The 17,047-nt window shown below is 41.4% G+C and overlaps 1 protein-coding gene across 2 annotated transcripts in view; it reads right to left on the reverse strand.

The window, feature by feature from the left end:
* Nucleotides 1-6,568: 6,568 nt before the first annotated feature.
* MINDY4 (MINDY lysine 48 deubiquitinase 4) overlaps nucleotides 6,569-17,047 on the reverse strand; it is a 77,349-nt gene continuing 66,870 nt past the window's right edge. For both annotated transcript variants that reach the window (XM_064703809.1, XM_064703810.1), the window contains exons 17-18: nucleotides 13,238-13,310; nucleotides 6,569-7,718 (exon numbers count right to left, since the gene is read on the reverse strand). In XM_064703809.1, the coding sequence (XP_064559879.1) occupies nucleotides 7,670-7,718; nucleotides 13,238-13,310 (122 nt within the window). In that variant the 3' untranslated portion in view covers nucleotides 6,569-7,669. The remainder of the gene's footprint in view (nucleotides 7,719-13,237; nucleotides 13,311-17,047) is intronic.

Raw genomic sequence — 17,047 nt, forward strand, 5'->3', positions numbered from 1 at the left:
TTGTGTCCAGGCAGTTCTGGAATATCTCCAGATCCACACTTGGAATGAGCTTGGTCCTCAGTAGGTTTTTCTCCTGACTTTAATGCTCAATGAGGCAAATGAAGCACAGGCCTAAAACTGCATCACAAATGAAAAATAATCTGAGTAACACAGAAGTCAGTGATTAGTGATGTCCTGTAGAGTAAAACAATTTGTTTCATCTTCCATGCTCAATGTTTAAGGTGGATTTTTATTTCTTACTTGTGATACTAAAATTAATTTACTGTTACACCTTCCACCCTCCACCCCATGACAATATTTTTATAATGTTTGGGATTTAATACCTACCAAAACCCCACTAGTGTGACCCATGACACGTTCACAGCTCATTCACAACCTATGGCTGCTCCTTTCCTGTGATATTCAGCTTGGATTTGTACATCTCTGGGGAAACAGCCTTGCAGAAACCCATCCATCCTCAGGGGAACTGCCCCCACAGACCTGCACAGGTGGAGACCCTGCACTGCTCCCTTTCCCCAGCCACAAGGGACATTTTTCCACTCTCCCTGCAGCAGTGATTCAGCTCAGGCTCTGGAGACCTTGGCTGCCATCCACACCACTCACCAAACCAAGTACAGCTCAGCAAAAGGTATGCTAGTGGAATGTAACTTTTAACCTCCTATCCTTTGTGTATTTTACAGAGAAGAGCTGAACACTTTTATTCTTTTTTTGGTTACACATTCTTCACCGGCGTTCTGTCAATTAATAAATATTTGCTGAATTCCAGTGCACGGAGTATTTTTACAAATGCCCAGAATATTTCTTAGATTAATTCAGAAGGCTTTGCCAAAAGATAAGATGATGATAAGGAAGTAAGCAGAACACTCACAAGGTACAGTTATCTTGGGTGTTTTATCAGGATTTAGGGTTGTGACACAGCCCCAGTGCTGTTCTACAAGGAATCTGTGCTTACAAATTCTCACGTCCAGGACACCTTCCAGGTCCCACCTCTGATACAGCTCCTGTGTGCCCACGTGGGTAACCTGATTTATCAGCAACTCCTTTTCCAAAAGCTGGCAAATTCCTGCTACTCAGCCCTTTGCTTTCTTCCACAGAGGTAATTCTCTGTCACAGGTGAAAGCTGTGAAGTGGAAGCCAGAGGTGCAGGAGGCAGGAGGAGTCTCTGACCCATCAGCTCCTTCACTTTTTCTGCCAAGCTCCATAAACACAACTTCCTTCTTTTCAGGTTTTATCATTCACACACAGTGGGCTTCATTTGAATCAGTCATCCTGAACTCCTCTAATAATCAGTATAACCTGTGGAGATCCAGAGAGCAGCATGCAGGGAAGAGAAAAATGCAATTCCTTCTGTAGCACCTAACCCAGACCAGGTAACTCCACCAGTGCCTGCTTCTCACCAGTGGCTTTCAAGATATTCCTGGGTCACTGGTGTAGATGGAGATATCCACCCTGTGAGGAGATATTTTGATGATGATGATGATGATGACATTTACAGGGATGGGGCAGCCACAGCTTCTCTGGGTAACCTGTGCCAGAGTTTCACCATCCTCACAGGGAATAATTTCTTCCCAATGTCCCTTCCATCCCTGCCCTCTGGCAGTGGGAAGCCATTCCCTGTGTCCTGCCATTCCATGCCTTGTCCCAAGTCTCTCTCCAGCTCTCTTGGAGCCCCTTTAGGCACTGGAAGAGGCTTTGAGGTCTCCCTTTCTCTTCTCCAGGCTGAACAACCTCAAATCTTTCAGCTTTTCCTCAAAGGAGAAGTGTTTTATTCCTCTAATCACCCTCATGGACCTGCTCTGGACTTGCTCCAGCTAAGCTGGAAGTTTCAGAGCCATGTTAAAGTCACCTTGCAGATTTATCACCTCTGAGTATCTCTGCAGGACTCCATCTCAACTCAGGTTGTCCACAGCCAACTCTTTGTGCTGTATTTTTTCACAAATTGCCCTTGAAAATGGAGGCACCCAGATCCAGGGGTTGCTATAGGACATTTTAATCAGTGTTGAGCAAAGATGTGGAATGCATGGGATGTGCACAGTGCCATGAAAAACACTGAAACACCACCTGAAAATCACTGTGGGGCCAAGAGGGAGAGATCACAGAAGGTGTTTTAATGTGAGGGTCTGGAAGAGTTTCAGGGCTATTATTGTATGGATATTTGAGTTGTGCCTTTAAACTGAAATTACCCTTAATTCCTTCAGAAAAAAAAAAAAAAAAAAAAAAGGGATTTTAAGAAAAACACCTCATAGCAGATGAAACAAAAAATGTTGAATGATTTATCTTAGAAAGAACCCAACTTTTTCCTTGTAAAATCTGTTCTTGATTCCTTGCTGATATAGTCAGCAACTGTTACTGGGGGATGTCACAGAATCTGGTTGTTTTCCATTGTACCAACAATCCCTCCCCATCCTGTTTGAAATGACAAATAAAATACCTGATTGAGCCCTTTTTCCTTTTCTAGTTTTATAAACAAGGCTGCTAAGGAGGAACTGCTTCCTTATTTCAGAGCTGGTGTTGAATTTATTATTTGAAAGCCAATGAAAACAAATCAATGAAGAGTGTGAGTGTACACAAAGTGTTCTTCATGGAGTGACTTTTCCTTAGGAGGTGCAGCAGATGGGATCATGCAGAGATGCAGGAGCAACCATTCCATTAAAAAATCTCTGTTTCCAACATGACCTTTTTGATGAAAAAATAAAATAAAACTATGCACGTTAAGGCTTTGATGCTTGATTCTTAATTTTGACATTTCTGAAAACACAAACTAAGCAGACAAATTATCACAGGACAAACTTTGGTGAGGGTTAAGTTTTTGTCATCTAAAACATAATTGTGCATAACCCACGAATTGACAATGTGAAATTCAGGGCAGTTCCCTTCATAGTAAACTTACTCTGGGACAGGAAAATAAAACAGATTTACCAAAATAATTGAAATACTTTTTTTTTTTACTACATTATGTTATTGCAATCATAGCCAAAATCATGTAAGCCTTCTTAAATACTATTTTACTGCTTCAAAAGATTGGTGCAAGTATTTTCAGGAAAAAAACAGTGGTCTGATGTCTTTGGTTTCTTAATGCAGCTCCCATCCAGCACCAGAAGAAATCCTGCCTTCTCCCAGTACTTCACTTTCAGCAACTGAATCCTCAGAGCCCCTAAATCACTTCTCCCTAATGGAAAACTTGGCTTATGGTGGTGTCATTCTTCCAAGCTCTTCAGCTTTCCTTGATTACTGAAGTGACCATTTCCTGCCATTTCAAATTAGCCCATTAGATACATTGCAGACACAAACAAATCAAAATCTGCCCCAGGAAAGTGAAAACTTGAAAGCAAGAGACTCAAATTGTCATTTTTAGTTTACCTGGGAACCAAACCCACAGTGACTGCAGGGATTCACTCATGAGATCAGTCATCATATCTTGTCCCAGATTCAACCAGAATAAGGACAGGCATGTAAAAAACAAACACTAGGTCTACAAAATTGTGATTTTTTTTACCTATAACCATTATTTTTTGCTCTTGCCATTATTTTTCCACTGAGCTGATGAGGCCCATGAAACATTCACAACTCAATGTCCCAGATTAATTTCCACTAGCAAATCAATTATTAAAAAATGAGGAGGAAATCTGGGCTTTTGCCTGACCATTGCTTTAAATGTTTTATTTGTAGGAGACACTCTGTACAAGACAAAGCTAAATAAACATTTTGTAAAAAGGTGGTAGATGTGACACCCTGCCAAAATAGTAACTCTGCTTCCATATTCATCTCCATAATCCATGTTTGTTATTAGTTAAGGGGTCAATTTTCAGCACAGAGTGCACTTTTTTATTCCACAGAAGAAAAGAGAATGAAATGAAGACACCATGCAGACCTAAGTGCCAACACCACTGGTGCCTTTTAAAGCTCAGTTATCAAATGGTCACTGCTTTGTTCAGCTCAGGAAGTCACATTATTTGGGAAATGAAAAAAAAAAAAGAAAAAAAAGAGAGAAACAAGGAAGAGGAAAATATAATTTTAAAAATTGGATGCACATTGTGCAGAGGATGTGTTTTTACACAGATCTGTGCAAAGGTTTTTGCACTGCCACACAACATTTTGCATTGCCTCATGCGATTGACACAAAAATCTCAAAAAGTCATGAATTAGGGAAATAATTTCTGATGCTTTACACTGAATAAGAACATGCAAGTCTTGATGCAGGCAGTGACCAGGCAATGCTCTGGCACCTCAGCTTGTGCTTCAGTGTTTCTGGGAAGTCCCAACAGTCAAAGATCCCAGATGTAAAACATTTTTCCCCTCTTTGAAATTTCTTTATTCTATAATGTGCACTTTGTTTCATGAATAAAATAGAGTTTGATTTTCCCACTTGCCTCACAGGACATCCATAAAATAAAATTTTGAGGGGGGCATTTGGACCCCTCATTGTGGAGATGACAAATGTTGGACAATTTTTGGAACAAAAAAAAATTCCTTTCTGGTTTTTCCAGCCTAGTAAACCCACACCATTTATTTCAAAGCCTTAAACTGTGTCAGGTTGGAGATAAGGCAGAGATAAGGGCTGCTCTGGGGCAGGAGGAGCTGCTGTGGGACAGGCAGATGTGATCTGACTGAAATCTGGATGTCTGCAGGGCAGAGGTGTTCAGGGGATCTGTTCTCTGTCCAGAGGAGGGGAGATTCCAGGGTGTGGTGGAGCTTTGTTTTAGGATGAGAGAGTTGTTCCTACAAAGGGATCCCAAGAGGATTGACTCCAGTGCATCACACCCATGAAGATGTAAAGATGTTTAGGGTATGAGAAAGAAAATGTTTGGAAAATGTGGTTTTTGGGTTCTTGTGGAGGGTAAACAAAGATGAGGAGAGGCCCTGAACTGTTCTGGTTGCAGATTCCTTCCAAGGAGCCATTCCTTCTTGCCTGGTAAGGACACTGAGGTGCCCTGCCAGCTGGGGCTTGGGGAGGTGGCTCAGGTTCATTTTTTCTCATTTGTGAGTGAGGGCCTGGGCGAATCTGGAGCTAATTCACTGTCAGGTGGGCAGTGGACTTTGCAAACAAATATACAAGGACACAATGACAGATAATATGTAAGGAAAATCTGTTTTAACAAAAAATATTCTCCATCAACCAGTGATGAAGGAGGCTCAAAGTTCTTTGGAGTCTGTTTTAGACAGAGAGACAGAGTTCAGGGCCTCTCCTCATCTTTGTTTACTGTCCACAAGAATCCATAAACCACATTTTCCAAACAGTCTATCCTCCTTCTCATACCTTAAAAATCTTTACATCTTCATGGGTGTGATGCACTGGAGTCAATCTTCTTGGGATCCCTGTGTAGGAACAACTCTCTCATCCTAAAACAAAGCTCCACCACACCCTGGAATCTCCCCTCCTCTGGACAGAGAACAGATCCCCTGAACACCTCTGCCCTGCAGACATCCAGATTTCAGTCAGATCAGATCTGCCTGTCCCACAGCAGCTCCTCCTGCCCCAGAGCAGCCCTTATCTCTGCCTTATCTCCAACCTGACACAGTTTAAGGCTTTGAAATAAATGGTGTGGGTTTACTAGGCTGGAAAAAACAGAAAGGAATTTTTTTGGTTCCAAGAATCTTCCAACATTTGTCATCTCCACAGTATCTTCTGTCCAAATGCACCTCTCAAAATTTTATACTATGGATGTCCTGTAAGGCAGGTGGGGGAAAATCAAACTGTATTTGTTTCATGAAACAAAGTATGCATTATAGAATAAAGAAATTTCCAAGAGGGGAAAAAAGGTTTTACATCTGGGATCTTTGGCTGTTTAGGATTTGCCAGAAACACTGAAGCTCAAGCTGAGGTATCTTAAAGGCATTATTGAATCCACCTGCAGGTGACAGAGGAAACACATCCCTAAGTACACAGGGATGGCAGGGGCAGCAGTCAGCAATGAGCATGGATCTGGTGCTGATGATGTCTCAGAGGCTGAATCTCTTTGGGAGACCTGGACCTCACAAAGTTTTAAGTTCATCCATGTGAACTAAACCAAACAGATTTTATTACACTGAAATAAATAAAATTAAAATAACTGCAACCCTGAGATGCTTTACTGCATATAAATGGCTTTAAACTGAAAGGGGGCAGGTTTAGATTGGATATTAGGAGGAAATTCTTCCTCGGCACAGGTTCCCAGAGAAGCTGTGGCTGCCCCTGGGTCCCTGGAAGTGTCCAAGGCCTGGTTGGATGGGGCTTGGATCAACCTGGGATAATGGAAGGTGTCCCTGCCCATGGCAGGGGGGTGGAACAAGGTGATTTCTAATTTCCCTTCCGACTCAAACCATTCTGTGACAGTTTGATGTGAATGGGAAGCAAAGGGAGAGGCAGATCTTCATCCAAAGGCCATCTCAACCTTTCCTTTTCCTTATGTTCAGGTTGATTTTCAAATCTAACTCCAGTGCTAATTCCCTGAGATCTCCATTTTCACAGTCAGTTGGCACCCTGCACCCAGAACAACACTGAATTTTTGCTGGAAATTGATTTTCCACCCATTTTTCAGGACCCAGAGGAGTTTCCACACTGACTAGGAAGAAGGTGCTACAATAAACATCAGGAAGTAAAAGTCCTTTATTGAACTCTCATGAAATATTCACTCTCAAGAGAGGAATACCTCTAGAAACACCATTTATCTGCCTTTTTCCCTGAGGCATTTTTTCCAACATTCTGTACAGTAATTTGCCCCAATTTTGGTAAAGTGTTGCTAAAGCAGAATTAATCAGATTACAAACTGTGGCTTCAGTACCTCAGTATCCATCTCCACAGCCCCTCATTCCAGCACATGCATTTTATTTAACCATGGAAACTGGTACTTATCACAGATAGGCACCATTTGAATTTCAAAACTAACAAATCTTCTGTTTGCTTGTAGTTATGAAGAAGCAAATCCCAGCTCTGATCTGCCACCTGGGTGTGAATAAACCCTCATGGTAGAAATAAGGGCATCAAGGTAAAGACACTGATACAGCTGCCTCTTAGCAGAAAGAAAAATGAGCTATATCAGTACGAGGCACTGTTACACACCAGCTGCACCTACAAACTATCAATGGGATTATTCTGGTAACACACAACCACAATCCTTACTGCAAATTTATGACACAACAAGAACTTGGTATAGGCCAGGCTTTCCCCAAAAAAGCCCAGATGGTCACCAGCCTATTTAGGCTTGCTAACACCAGGTAACTAGCTGAATATATGTTCCTTGGATGATGTTTTATAGTGGCACTGCAGCTTTTTTCAAGGAAGAACAAGGCAGGACAGAGAAGGCTGTAAAGTGAGAGAAATCTGGGTTCAGCATCTCCCATCAGATGCTTCCAAACAATTGCAGGATACAGAGTGGATCCAGCAGGAGACCTCAAGGGGACGTTGATGACTTCAGAGCTTCATCTGTAACCTTGATTTGGTGGTGGGAACCCAGCCTGCCCTCAGGAGCTTTATGCTGAGGGCAGAGACAAGGAATTTACGTCAGTGTTGTTTATATTAAAAGCAAAATATCTGAAGCACGAGGTGACTGAGGTGAAACTCTGCCAGCCTGCAAACCTTGTCATTCTTCCTCATCTCCAACTGCCCTATTTCCTGCATTGGTGGGAATAGGAATGTGCTCATTCAGTCATTTCCTTTTGGTCTTCCCAAATAAAGTGCAGCTCAGATCAGTCACAAGATGGGTTCTGTGCCGTTCCAGTCGATGACAGCTCCTTGCCACCTAGAAATGAAATAATTTACATCCATCAGTTCATCACCTGAAAGGCAAACCCAAACCACCCAGGGAAGCTCAGAGAGATTGGGATGGGCTTGTTTGGGGTGACTAATCCTATCCCAAAGGGAATAGAGCAGAAGTGAGGGAATTGTACCCTGATTTTAGGTGCCAAGGTTGGAGTTCTCTGTCTTGACTCTTCCTTCAGCCTCTCTGGGCAACAGAGCAGATTCACAACAGAGACCTTCATGTTTGACACAATAATTAGGGAACTAATCCCATCCCAAAGGGAATGGAGCAGAAGTGAGGGAATTGAATGCTGATTTTAGGAGCCAGTGTTGGAGATCTCTGTCCTGACCCTCCTCCAGCCTCTCTGGGCAACACAGCAGCAGCTGATTCAAAACAGAGACCTTCATGTTGGACACAATAATTAGGGAATGCCCAAGATGGCTACAAGAATTAACCCTAAATAAATATTAACCCAAAATACTCACTGTCAGTAAGCAATTTGCTTATTTTGTTATTTTTGTTTAGCTCTGATTAGGAACTCTTTTACTCTGAGATCCTGTGCCTGGATCCCTTCACTGAGCTCCTCTCTTTGCTCCTGACCTTGGCTCCATGGCTCACTTTAATGGTGGTGTTTTGCTTTTCCTGTGCTAAGTTCTGCTTTTCTCTGCCCTTATTCCTCCTTCAGCATAACCCTGAGGAAGGACACTGAGACCAGAATGATTCTGGAACCTTCCAGGTTTCTCATTCCTGGCTCTGCACTGGCTGCCCACCTCAGCAATGTGACTGAACGCAAAGGAGGCATCAATCCTGAATCTGCCACAAAATGTGTCTGCAAACCATGGCAAAAGACAGAGATCTGCCCCAAAACCTGGTGAAAGCAGGACAGTCACCTCCCTGAAGTGAGCCACCTCACCCCTCATGGCATGGATTCACCCTTGGCCGTGGCTTTTCTCATCTGCAAGGTCACGCTCCACTTTTTCTAGGAACTAAACTGTTGCATTCTCAGTGCTGAGTATTTATATCTGTTCTGAAAATGTGTCTCAGAGTAGTAAGGCACCGGTGAGGGGGTGGAGGGAGCAGGGAGCTGCCAGTGCCACATTCCTTCTGTCACTGAGGACAGGATGTGTCAGCGAGGGTATGGCAGCTCAGTCCTTGAGCTGAGCAAGCCAATTAAGTGTAAAACAAAACCAAAAGCTGAATTCTTGCAGTCTTCAGGGCAATGTCTCAAAGGAAGTGACCATCTGAGGGCTGTTGTGAAATTTTTCCTTCTGCTTTTTTACTTTGCTGAGAAAATTATAATTGAGAATTGCAGAAAGTTTGTCTCCATCCCAGGAATACAGAGCAGGATTACACAGCAGAGACGTCCGACATCTTAATTAAAAGCAGAATTTGTTTCATCTGGGGTTATTCATCCTAAGTCTGGCATTTGCCAGAGGTGAGAGCCGTCCCTGCCAGACAGTTCAGAATGTCACCCTTAAACAACTAAATGGAAAAAACAACTGCCACCTTCTGTCCCCATTGGGTTTGTCAGGTAATGCCATCAAATCATCCCTTATCTTTGAGGACAATCTTCCCAAAGTGCAACTTGCTGTTTCACCAGAGTGATTACAGTCTTGAGACGGATCCACAGAGGCCAAAAAACCCCAAATGAGTCTGCACTGTGCCCTGTGGGATTGCTCACATTGCTGACACCATTTCTGCTTTTAGTAAAAGTTGTTAATCACTGTGCAGTGAGGAACTGGCTTTTATTAAAACTGGCTTTCCATAAAGAGCTTAAACAGAGCATAATTTCTGAAGCAGGCCTGAAGGTTATTTTAGGAACCAGCCTCATCTCCTGGGTTTATTTTCAAACCATTTTTTAGACCAAAAAGAAGCTTTTGGCTATTTGCTTCTATGAGACAGGTCTAAAACATTTTTCCCCCTCTTGCATCTGCACAAGAAAAGGCATCAAAGAGGGAGGAATCTCACTCACAGATGCTGAAATAGTATTATATTTACAAACAGATACAAAACTTCCTGGACAATGCAGCTGATCACTTCCCCAAACTCTCCTGCCCCAGTGTAATTGCAATATGAGGCCTTTTCTAGCTGCTGATTCAATTATAATTTATCAGATCAGCAAAAGGAAAACTACATTTGACCCACCTGCCTCAAGTACAACCTCACCCAAGGTCATGCAGTTACGGGAACTGGAGAGGAACAGGTCAGGCCCTGAACAATGCTCAGTCTGGAATAGCACTCAGGGAGCATCTCCTGTCTGACAATTTGGTATTGTTTGGGAGCACATCAATAATTCAGGGTGAAATGCCCAGGATCTGCTCTTCTCTCATCCACCAAATTCCCTTTGGGTGTTTCACAGGTGAACTCATGGATCCCACAGCCCCACTACCACAGAGGGTTAACAAAAAATCCTGCTAAATTCAGGTTCTAAAAGCAGAGGAGATTTTGGCCCCCTCAGGCTGAGCTAACAGATGTTATTTCCTCCAGTGCTGAGGATCAGCACTGTGATATAAGAGTATTCCTCAGGGAAGAACAGGATGAGTTGTCTGCACGGCATCTCCAAAACAAGCCAGGGATGCGCATTCCAGACATCCCTGGGCAGAATCCTCTGCTGCCACAGATGTCTGGGGCTCAGAGCCACAAGAAAAGCACTTTTACTTGTCCTTTTTTGGGGCCTGCAGGTTACACTGATACCTGGTGGTGACTGGTCATGCCAGAGGCAGCTAAAGAGTTCCCTGCTCTAAACTCAGAACTGAACTCTTCTGATGTTTCAGGGACTGAAAACACGAGCTTGCTCCTCCTGCTGCAGAGGCAAAATAACTCTCCTGATAATAATAATAATTTTATTAATAATAATAATGATGAGTATTACCATTATTAAAATTAAATGCAAAATAATAATAATAATAATTATTACTACTATTATTAAAAACTAAGTGCAAAATTATTATTATTATTATTATCATCATCATCATCATCATCATCATCATCATCATCTAAATGCCACAAGAAAGCACTTTTACTTGTCCTTTTTTTGGAGGCCTGCAGGTTACACTGGTACCTGGTGGTGACTGTCATTCCAGAGGCAGCTGAAGGGTTCCCTGCTCTAAACGCAGAATTTAACTACTATTATTATTATTATTACTATTACTATTATCTAAAAGCAAAACCTGTCTATTACCAGTGTAGTTTTCCCTTTAGGAGAGGGTAAGAGAACAAAGAGCAGGCAGATGTGAGGTGCTCAGGTACTGGGGTAAGCAATGGGCTTAATTTAATTAATGTAATTAATCTATTTAATTTAATCCATTGTCATGGACTAAACCAGAACTGAGGCATGTGAATAGAAGCAAAACTCTCAATTAACAATAAAACCAATTAATGATAGTTTATTGTCTCAGCTCTGCTTGTCCAGAGTGTGGAATTCTCCACTCTGCCTGAGAAATGATCCTGCATGTTTTGAAGAGAGAAGTCTTCATCATGAATTCTTCATCAAAAATAAGTAACAGCTCTTTGCTTTATTAAAAATTAGTTTAGGGGAGTTTTCCACAGTTATATCATAAAAAACACTCCTTTTTTAAATCCCATAAATTGCTAAAATTTGGTTATTTGGGTTGGTTCTTACTTTTCCTTATATGCTGTTCTGTAGTTGGAAGAAAAAGTTCTTAAAACAAAAAGGAAAAGAATTTAACATGAAAAACCTCTTGCAGCAAGGCCACGCTTAAATAAATACCCTCAAAGCAAAGGGAAAACACTGAAAACAAGGAGCCAGCCTGCCCAGGGTAAATGAGACTGAGAATGCTACAAACAAAATAAATTGACACTGGAATTTGCTGGTAATTTACCTCTCAAGCAGATGAAAGCAGGGAACTTAAAATAAACAAACAGCAGCACCACCACTGTATAACTCTGACACAATGCCAGGAATGGAAGATATTCTAAGACTTTAAGTAGTTGCATGCATTATTCTCCCTGTAGGGCTTTCTGAGGTTATACATTATTTACTTTAGTTTGCAGTCCTGCTGATGTGTCACTGGGAATGAGGAATCAATAAAATCTGTATGTGCAGGAAGGCTGCACTGATGTCACTGCTGTCACCTTGCAGGATGCCTCTTCTACCTTTCAGTGATTTTCTGATCAACACACTGGCAGCCACTGTCCTTATTTATTTATTTTCTGCTGGGTTTTTTGGTTTTGGGGATTTTTTTTTTTTTTTTTGCAGAGCAAATTGTAGCAAGGACAGGAGGGAAACTGCAAGAGAAACCTGAAGCTGCCTGGCTGGCTAATTTAACAAATGTTATGGTCTCTGACAATGAGGCTTTTACTTCTTGCTCCAGAGATATTCAGATAGTAACTTCCAAAGCCAGGCTGGAATTGATATAAAGCTGAATTTTCTGCCCAGTTAAATTTCTCCATTTTTCTTCTTTCATGTCTCACTGAGCTGAAAATGTTCCCATTAACTTCAGTCTGATTTGGAAGAATTGCTTATATAGGCCTCAAAATGGCCATGAAAATCCCAACATGAGAGGAATTAGCCTTGTCTGTAAGGAGAGAACAGGAGCTGAGGGCTGTCAGGAATGACTGCACAAAACCTGACAAACCCTGTGCTCTCCACAGAAAACTGAGACTCTTCACTGGGCCTTCATGCACTGAAAATAACACCCAGATCCCCCCTTTTGCTCTTTAGAAAAAACTGATGAAAATTGAATAAATTGTCTCCTTTTCTCATTATACCTCTGCAAACAAGCACTTTTGGGAATTAGATTTAGATTTGGATTAGATTTAGATTTAGACTTAGACTCTTTAGATTTAGATTTAGATTTAGATTTAGATTTGGATTAAACTTAGATTAGATTTAGACTTTTTAGATTTAGATTTAGATTAGAATTAGACTTTTTTTAGATTTAGATTTAGATTTAGACTTAGACTATTTAGATTTAGATTTACATTAAGACTTAGACTCTTTAGATTTAGATTTAGATTTAGATTTAGATTTAGATTTAGATTTAGATTTAGATTTGGATTAAACTCAGATTAGATTTAGACTATTTAGATTTAGATTAGATTTAGATTAGATTTAGACTTTTTTAGATTTAGATTTAGATTTAGACTTAGACTATTTAGATTTAGATTTACATTAAGACTTAGACTCTAGATTTAGACTTAGACTTTTTAGATTTAAATTTAGAATCTTTAGATTTAGGTTTAGATTTAGTTTTAGATTTACATTTACATTTACATTTAGTTGCAACCAAGCAGTGCTCTCAGACTGAATTTGGCTCAGTCAGTTCTTGGTGATGGAAGAAGGTTCCTCTAAGAATGAACACCTTGGACAGTTCAATGTTAATTACAATAGCACACAATTAAATGTGAAAAATATATTATCACAGCCTGGCCCATTCAGATCCTTTCTGATTTTTAAGCATTAATTTTTCAGCTTTACTTGCTGAAAATTTTTTTTGAGATTCCTCACATATTTTACTTGTGTCAACATCTGTATGAAAAACTGGAATTTCACTTACTTTGTCCTAATACAGTGCTCAAGTGGAGGAGTAAGATCATTTTCTTTATTTTCAGGGCACACCTGAGTTGTATCTGCAGAGACAAAATAGACATTGTTAGTGCCTGGGGAACCTTTTCTTCCTGCAGAACCCCACAGAAAAACCTCTCAGTTGGTTTGAGTCCAACCACTGCCCACTGTGCCTGAGCCAGGTTAGATTGCTCATACAGAGATGGTTTCAAGGAAAACCACAGATCAGAAAATGAAATCATGTGCTGCATGGCTGTCATGAAGGCTTTATTTTGCAATTGGTGTTGTAATTACTGAGTGATTTTGTCACTCAAATGTGACAGTGATGGTGCTACACTTGAACAGGAAATCCAGAGTCCAGTTTGAACTGGGGTAGGACCATTCCACCCTGGAAAAGAACATTTTACCTTTACTGCTTAGCAAGCAGCGCACAGACAGGAGAAGATGCTGTGTGGAACACTGCTGAGGAAGATGACACAGGAAAGCCTTATAAATATGATTGCCTGGCAAAAGATTTTGAGAATATGGAAAGTATAAGCAAGATTGAAATGAAATCAAGCTTTGAGATACCTCAGTTACTGAACAACTGGAAAACAATGGTGTGGCCAGCTGAAGGTCCCCTTTTGATGATGCAGACAGGTCCAAGGACCAGAGCAGACCCTACAGCTTGGCAGAAGGGACCCAAAGAGGAGTTTTTAGGGTTTAAAATGTAACACAGTGTGGTAATGTAATGATTCTTATAGGCTGTATGTAAATGCTGTAGGATTTGTATCTTGTACTAGATTGGTTAGTGAGAATCAGAATATTCAACACAGAAGAAGATTTATGGTATTGTAATGGGAACCTAGCTCTCTTATTCTCTTATCCTCTTTTACTCTCTCTCTTATCCTCTCTTTTACTCTCTCATCCTCTTTACCACACTCTTGCCTTCTCTCTCTTTCCCACTCTCTTTACCTCTCTCAGGCCTGCTCTGAGCTGTGGCTGGCAGCTCCCAGCAGGGCCCTGCACTCAGGCCCTTGGAAATAAACCCCAAGTTCCATGACCCAAAGAAGACTTATTGTATTGTAATGGGAACCTCACCCTCTCATCCTCTTTACCACTCTCTTAACCTCTCTCCCTCTCTCAGGCCTGCTCCGAGCTGTGGCTGGCAGCTCCCAGCAGGGCCCTGCACCCAGGCCCTTGGCAATAAACCCCAAATTCCAAGCCCTGGCTTCAAAGATCTCTCATCTCCATCCATCCCCTCCATCCTAACCCCCAATGGCTCCTACAGAACCCCAGGGAGCCTCCCCAGGCTGTGAACATTCCTTGGGGATGGAGAGGCCATCACAGCACTCCAGGGAAAACAGAGAGGTCACTGTCTGAGCCACGGCATCTGTCAACAGTGAAAGTAGAGCTGAACTTCCCAGGGACAAAACATCCTGCCACCAGCTTGGATGTCAGTCTGCTCAGCTGTTTCCTGTTTTGGAATCAGACATTTAAACTGCAGCAGACCAAGGGGTTTGGTGTTTTTTTCTCTTTCTCCTTTTCTCTCTGTCACCCAGCCAATGGAGCACGATGCCAAGGCAGGGTGCAGGATTTGGGTCTGCTTCAGTGAGACTGATGGAGACAGGATGGGAGGGGATTGTCCTGACCATTCACAGCTGCCAGTCTCAGATCTAGCTGGCTCTCTCATGTCACAGACAGGACCTGGCTCTCCCTTGTGTGTTGATCTGATGGGTACAAACACATGCAGAAAACTCTGGAGGGAGACGGACAATATTTAAAAGTACATGAAGTACTGGTGGTTTTCCTTTAGATCTTCAGGAACTTAGAGGCACACAGGAATCTTTTAAGTTTAAAAGAGCCTTTTTTATCATAATTTTGAAGAGTCTGTAACACAGAATTTTAGAATAATAGAAGCTGAAGTCTCTAAGATCATCAAAACTAACCATACATCCAGCACCACCACCATGTTCACTATTAAACCATGTCCTCAAGTGCCACGACTACAGGTTTTTGAGCACTTCCAGGAATGGTGACTCCACCACTCCCCTGGGCAGCCTGTTCCAGTGCTTGACAACCCCTTCTGTGAAGAAATTTTTCTCTAAACCTCTCCAGGTGCAACCTAAGCCACTGTCCTGACCATAGCCCTGATAGCAGGACAGGCACTTGGTGTGGCTGCTTTTCCCACTCATGGCCAACTCTGATGCAATTTTGTCATTTTTAGACTTGAATTCTTCCAATCAAACGGATTGAATGGAGTGTTTCCATCCAAAGAAACAGGAAAAAAGGTATAAAGGTGTACCTAAGAGTCAAAGAAAAGGAATATATACATTCTACCCTTAATTAGTGAGAAACTGAGTGCCAGCACTGTTACAGCTCTTCCTTGCCTATCCAAAATTTCTACTCCAATGGAAAGAATTATTATTATTATTATTATTATTATTATTATTATTATATATATACTATTATCTATTACTTTACTTTACTATATTACTATACTATTATATACTATTATTTTTCTTAATCGTATGTTGATGTCATTAACCTGATTTTATGAAGGAACTTTATGTTTCTTGTCTACATTTTGGCAAATGGTTAATTATGAGAAGCAGAGCAAACGCCCAATATAAAGTAGCAATTGCTTCTACTCCCAAAATATAATTCTACTCTTCTCTCTTTTTTGCCTTTCTTGCCCAGTGCAATTTCTTTAATATTTCCTGAAATGTGGCCTTGATGGTAATTTTACCTAATTATAATCAAGATTCCCACTTTAAGGAATTCAACTTTTTTCTCAAATAAAGCAAAAACATCTCCTGCTGCTGGGAGATGTCCCTTCGAGAGCACCCAGCTCCTCATGCTGCATCTCCAGGTGATGCTGCCTGAACATCACCTCTTGCTGGGATTTCCACAAGGGAAATACCAGCAATATTTAGCATTCTGCTATTTCCATCTGCTCCTGTGTGCTGGGTTTAGATGTTTGGCCAGAGTTACATTTTGGATGTGAAGTAATTACAGTTTTCCCCAGACTTAGCAAGGGATTACTGCACAGCCAGAACCAGGGCAACGTTTTTGTGGAATGATGAAAGTATTTGCATTTTTACTGCCTTTTGCAGAATTTCAGAGATAACAAAGGATTTACTGGGACACAACAAAGAGATATCTACAACTCCATGCACATATTGGCTTTGAGGAGAAACACAAAGGAATGCCATGACAGGTTGGACAGCAAAGGGAAAAATGTATATGTGCTCTGGGGAATTTCTCATCCAGGGATCTTAGAGGGCTTGGCAGCTCTTGGCTTTGAGAACATTCCTGGTGATGGAAAGACACATTTGGATACCTGTTTTGGACCAGATGTTATGTGGTACAACACAATAGAAAAAATGTGTCTCTAGTCCTGTGCTGAGCTGTGTCATCCATGTCACTTTTGTGTGGGATGTGGGAACCAGCTGGAAACCACAGTCCTGTGAAAATTGATAATTTTTGGAGCTAATATATCATGTGACCCCTGCAATAGAATGACAGGGATTTTCTTTAAAGTAAGAGGATAAATACCAGGCAGAAAGATGATTGAACTCACTACCAAATCTTGTGAGGGGCTCAAACTCCCAGCACTCACAGCACAGAAAGAACTTTGCCACACGGACTCAAGCAGAACATACAACACCCATGCTGTGCAAAAACCTGGATGTTGGTGCAAATAAGGAACAGAGACAACTTATTTCTAAAGAGCAGACTGCAGTAGAGTGGCTCCTTAAGATTGAGAAGGAATTTGGTTATCAAAGAATTACAGGCAAGATTGTACAAATGTACCAAAGGA

Source organism: Zonotrichia leucophrys, chromosome 2 (assembly GCF_028769735.1).
Source record: "Zonotrichia leucophrys gambelii isolate GWCS_2022_RI chromosome 2, RI_Zleu_2.0, whole genome shotgun sequence".
NCBI lineage: Eukaryota > Metazoa > Chordata > Aves > Passeriformes > Passerellidae > Zonotrichia > Zonotrichia leucophrys.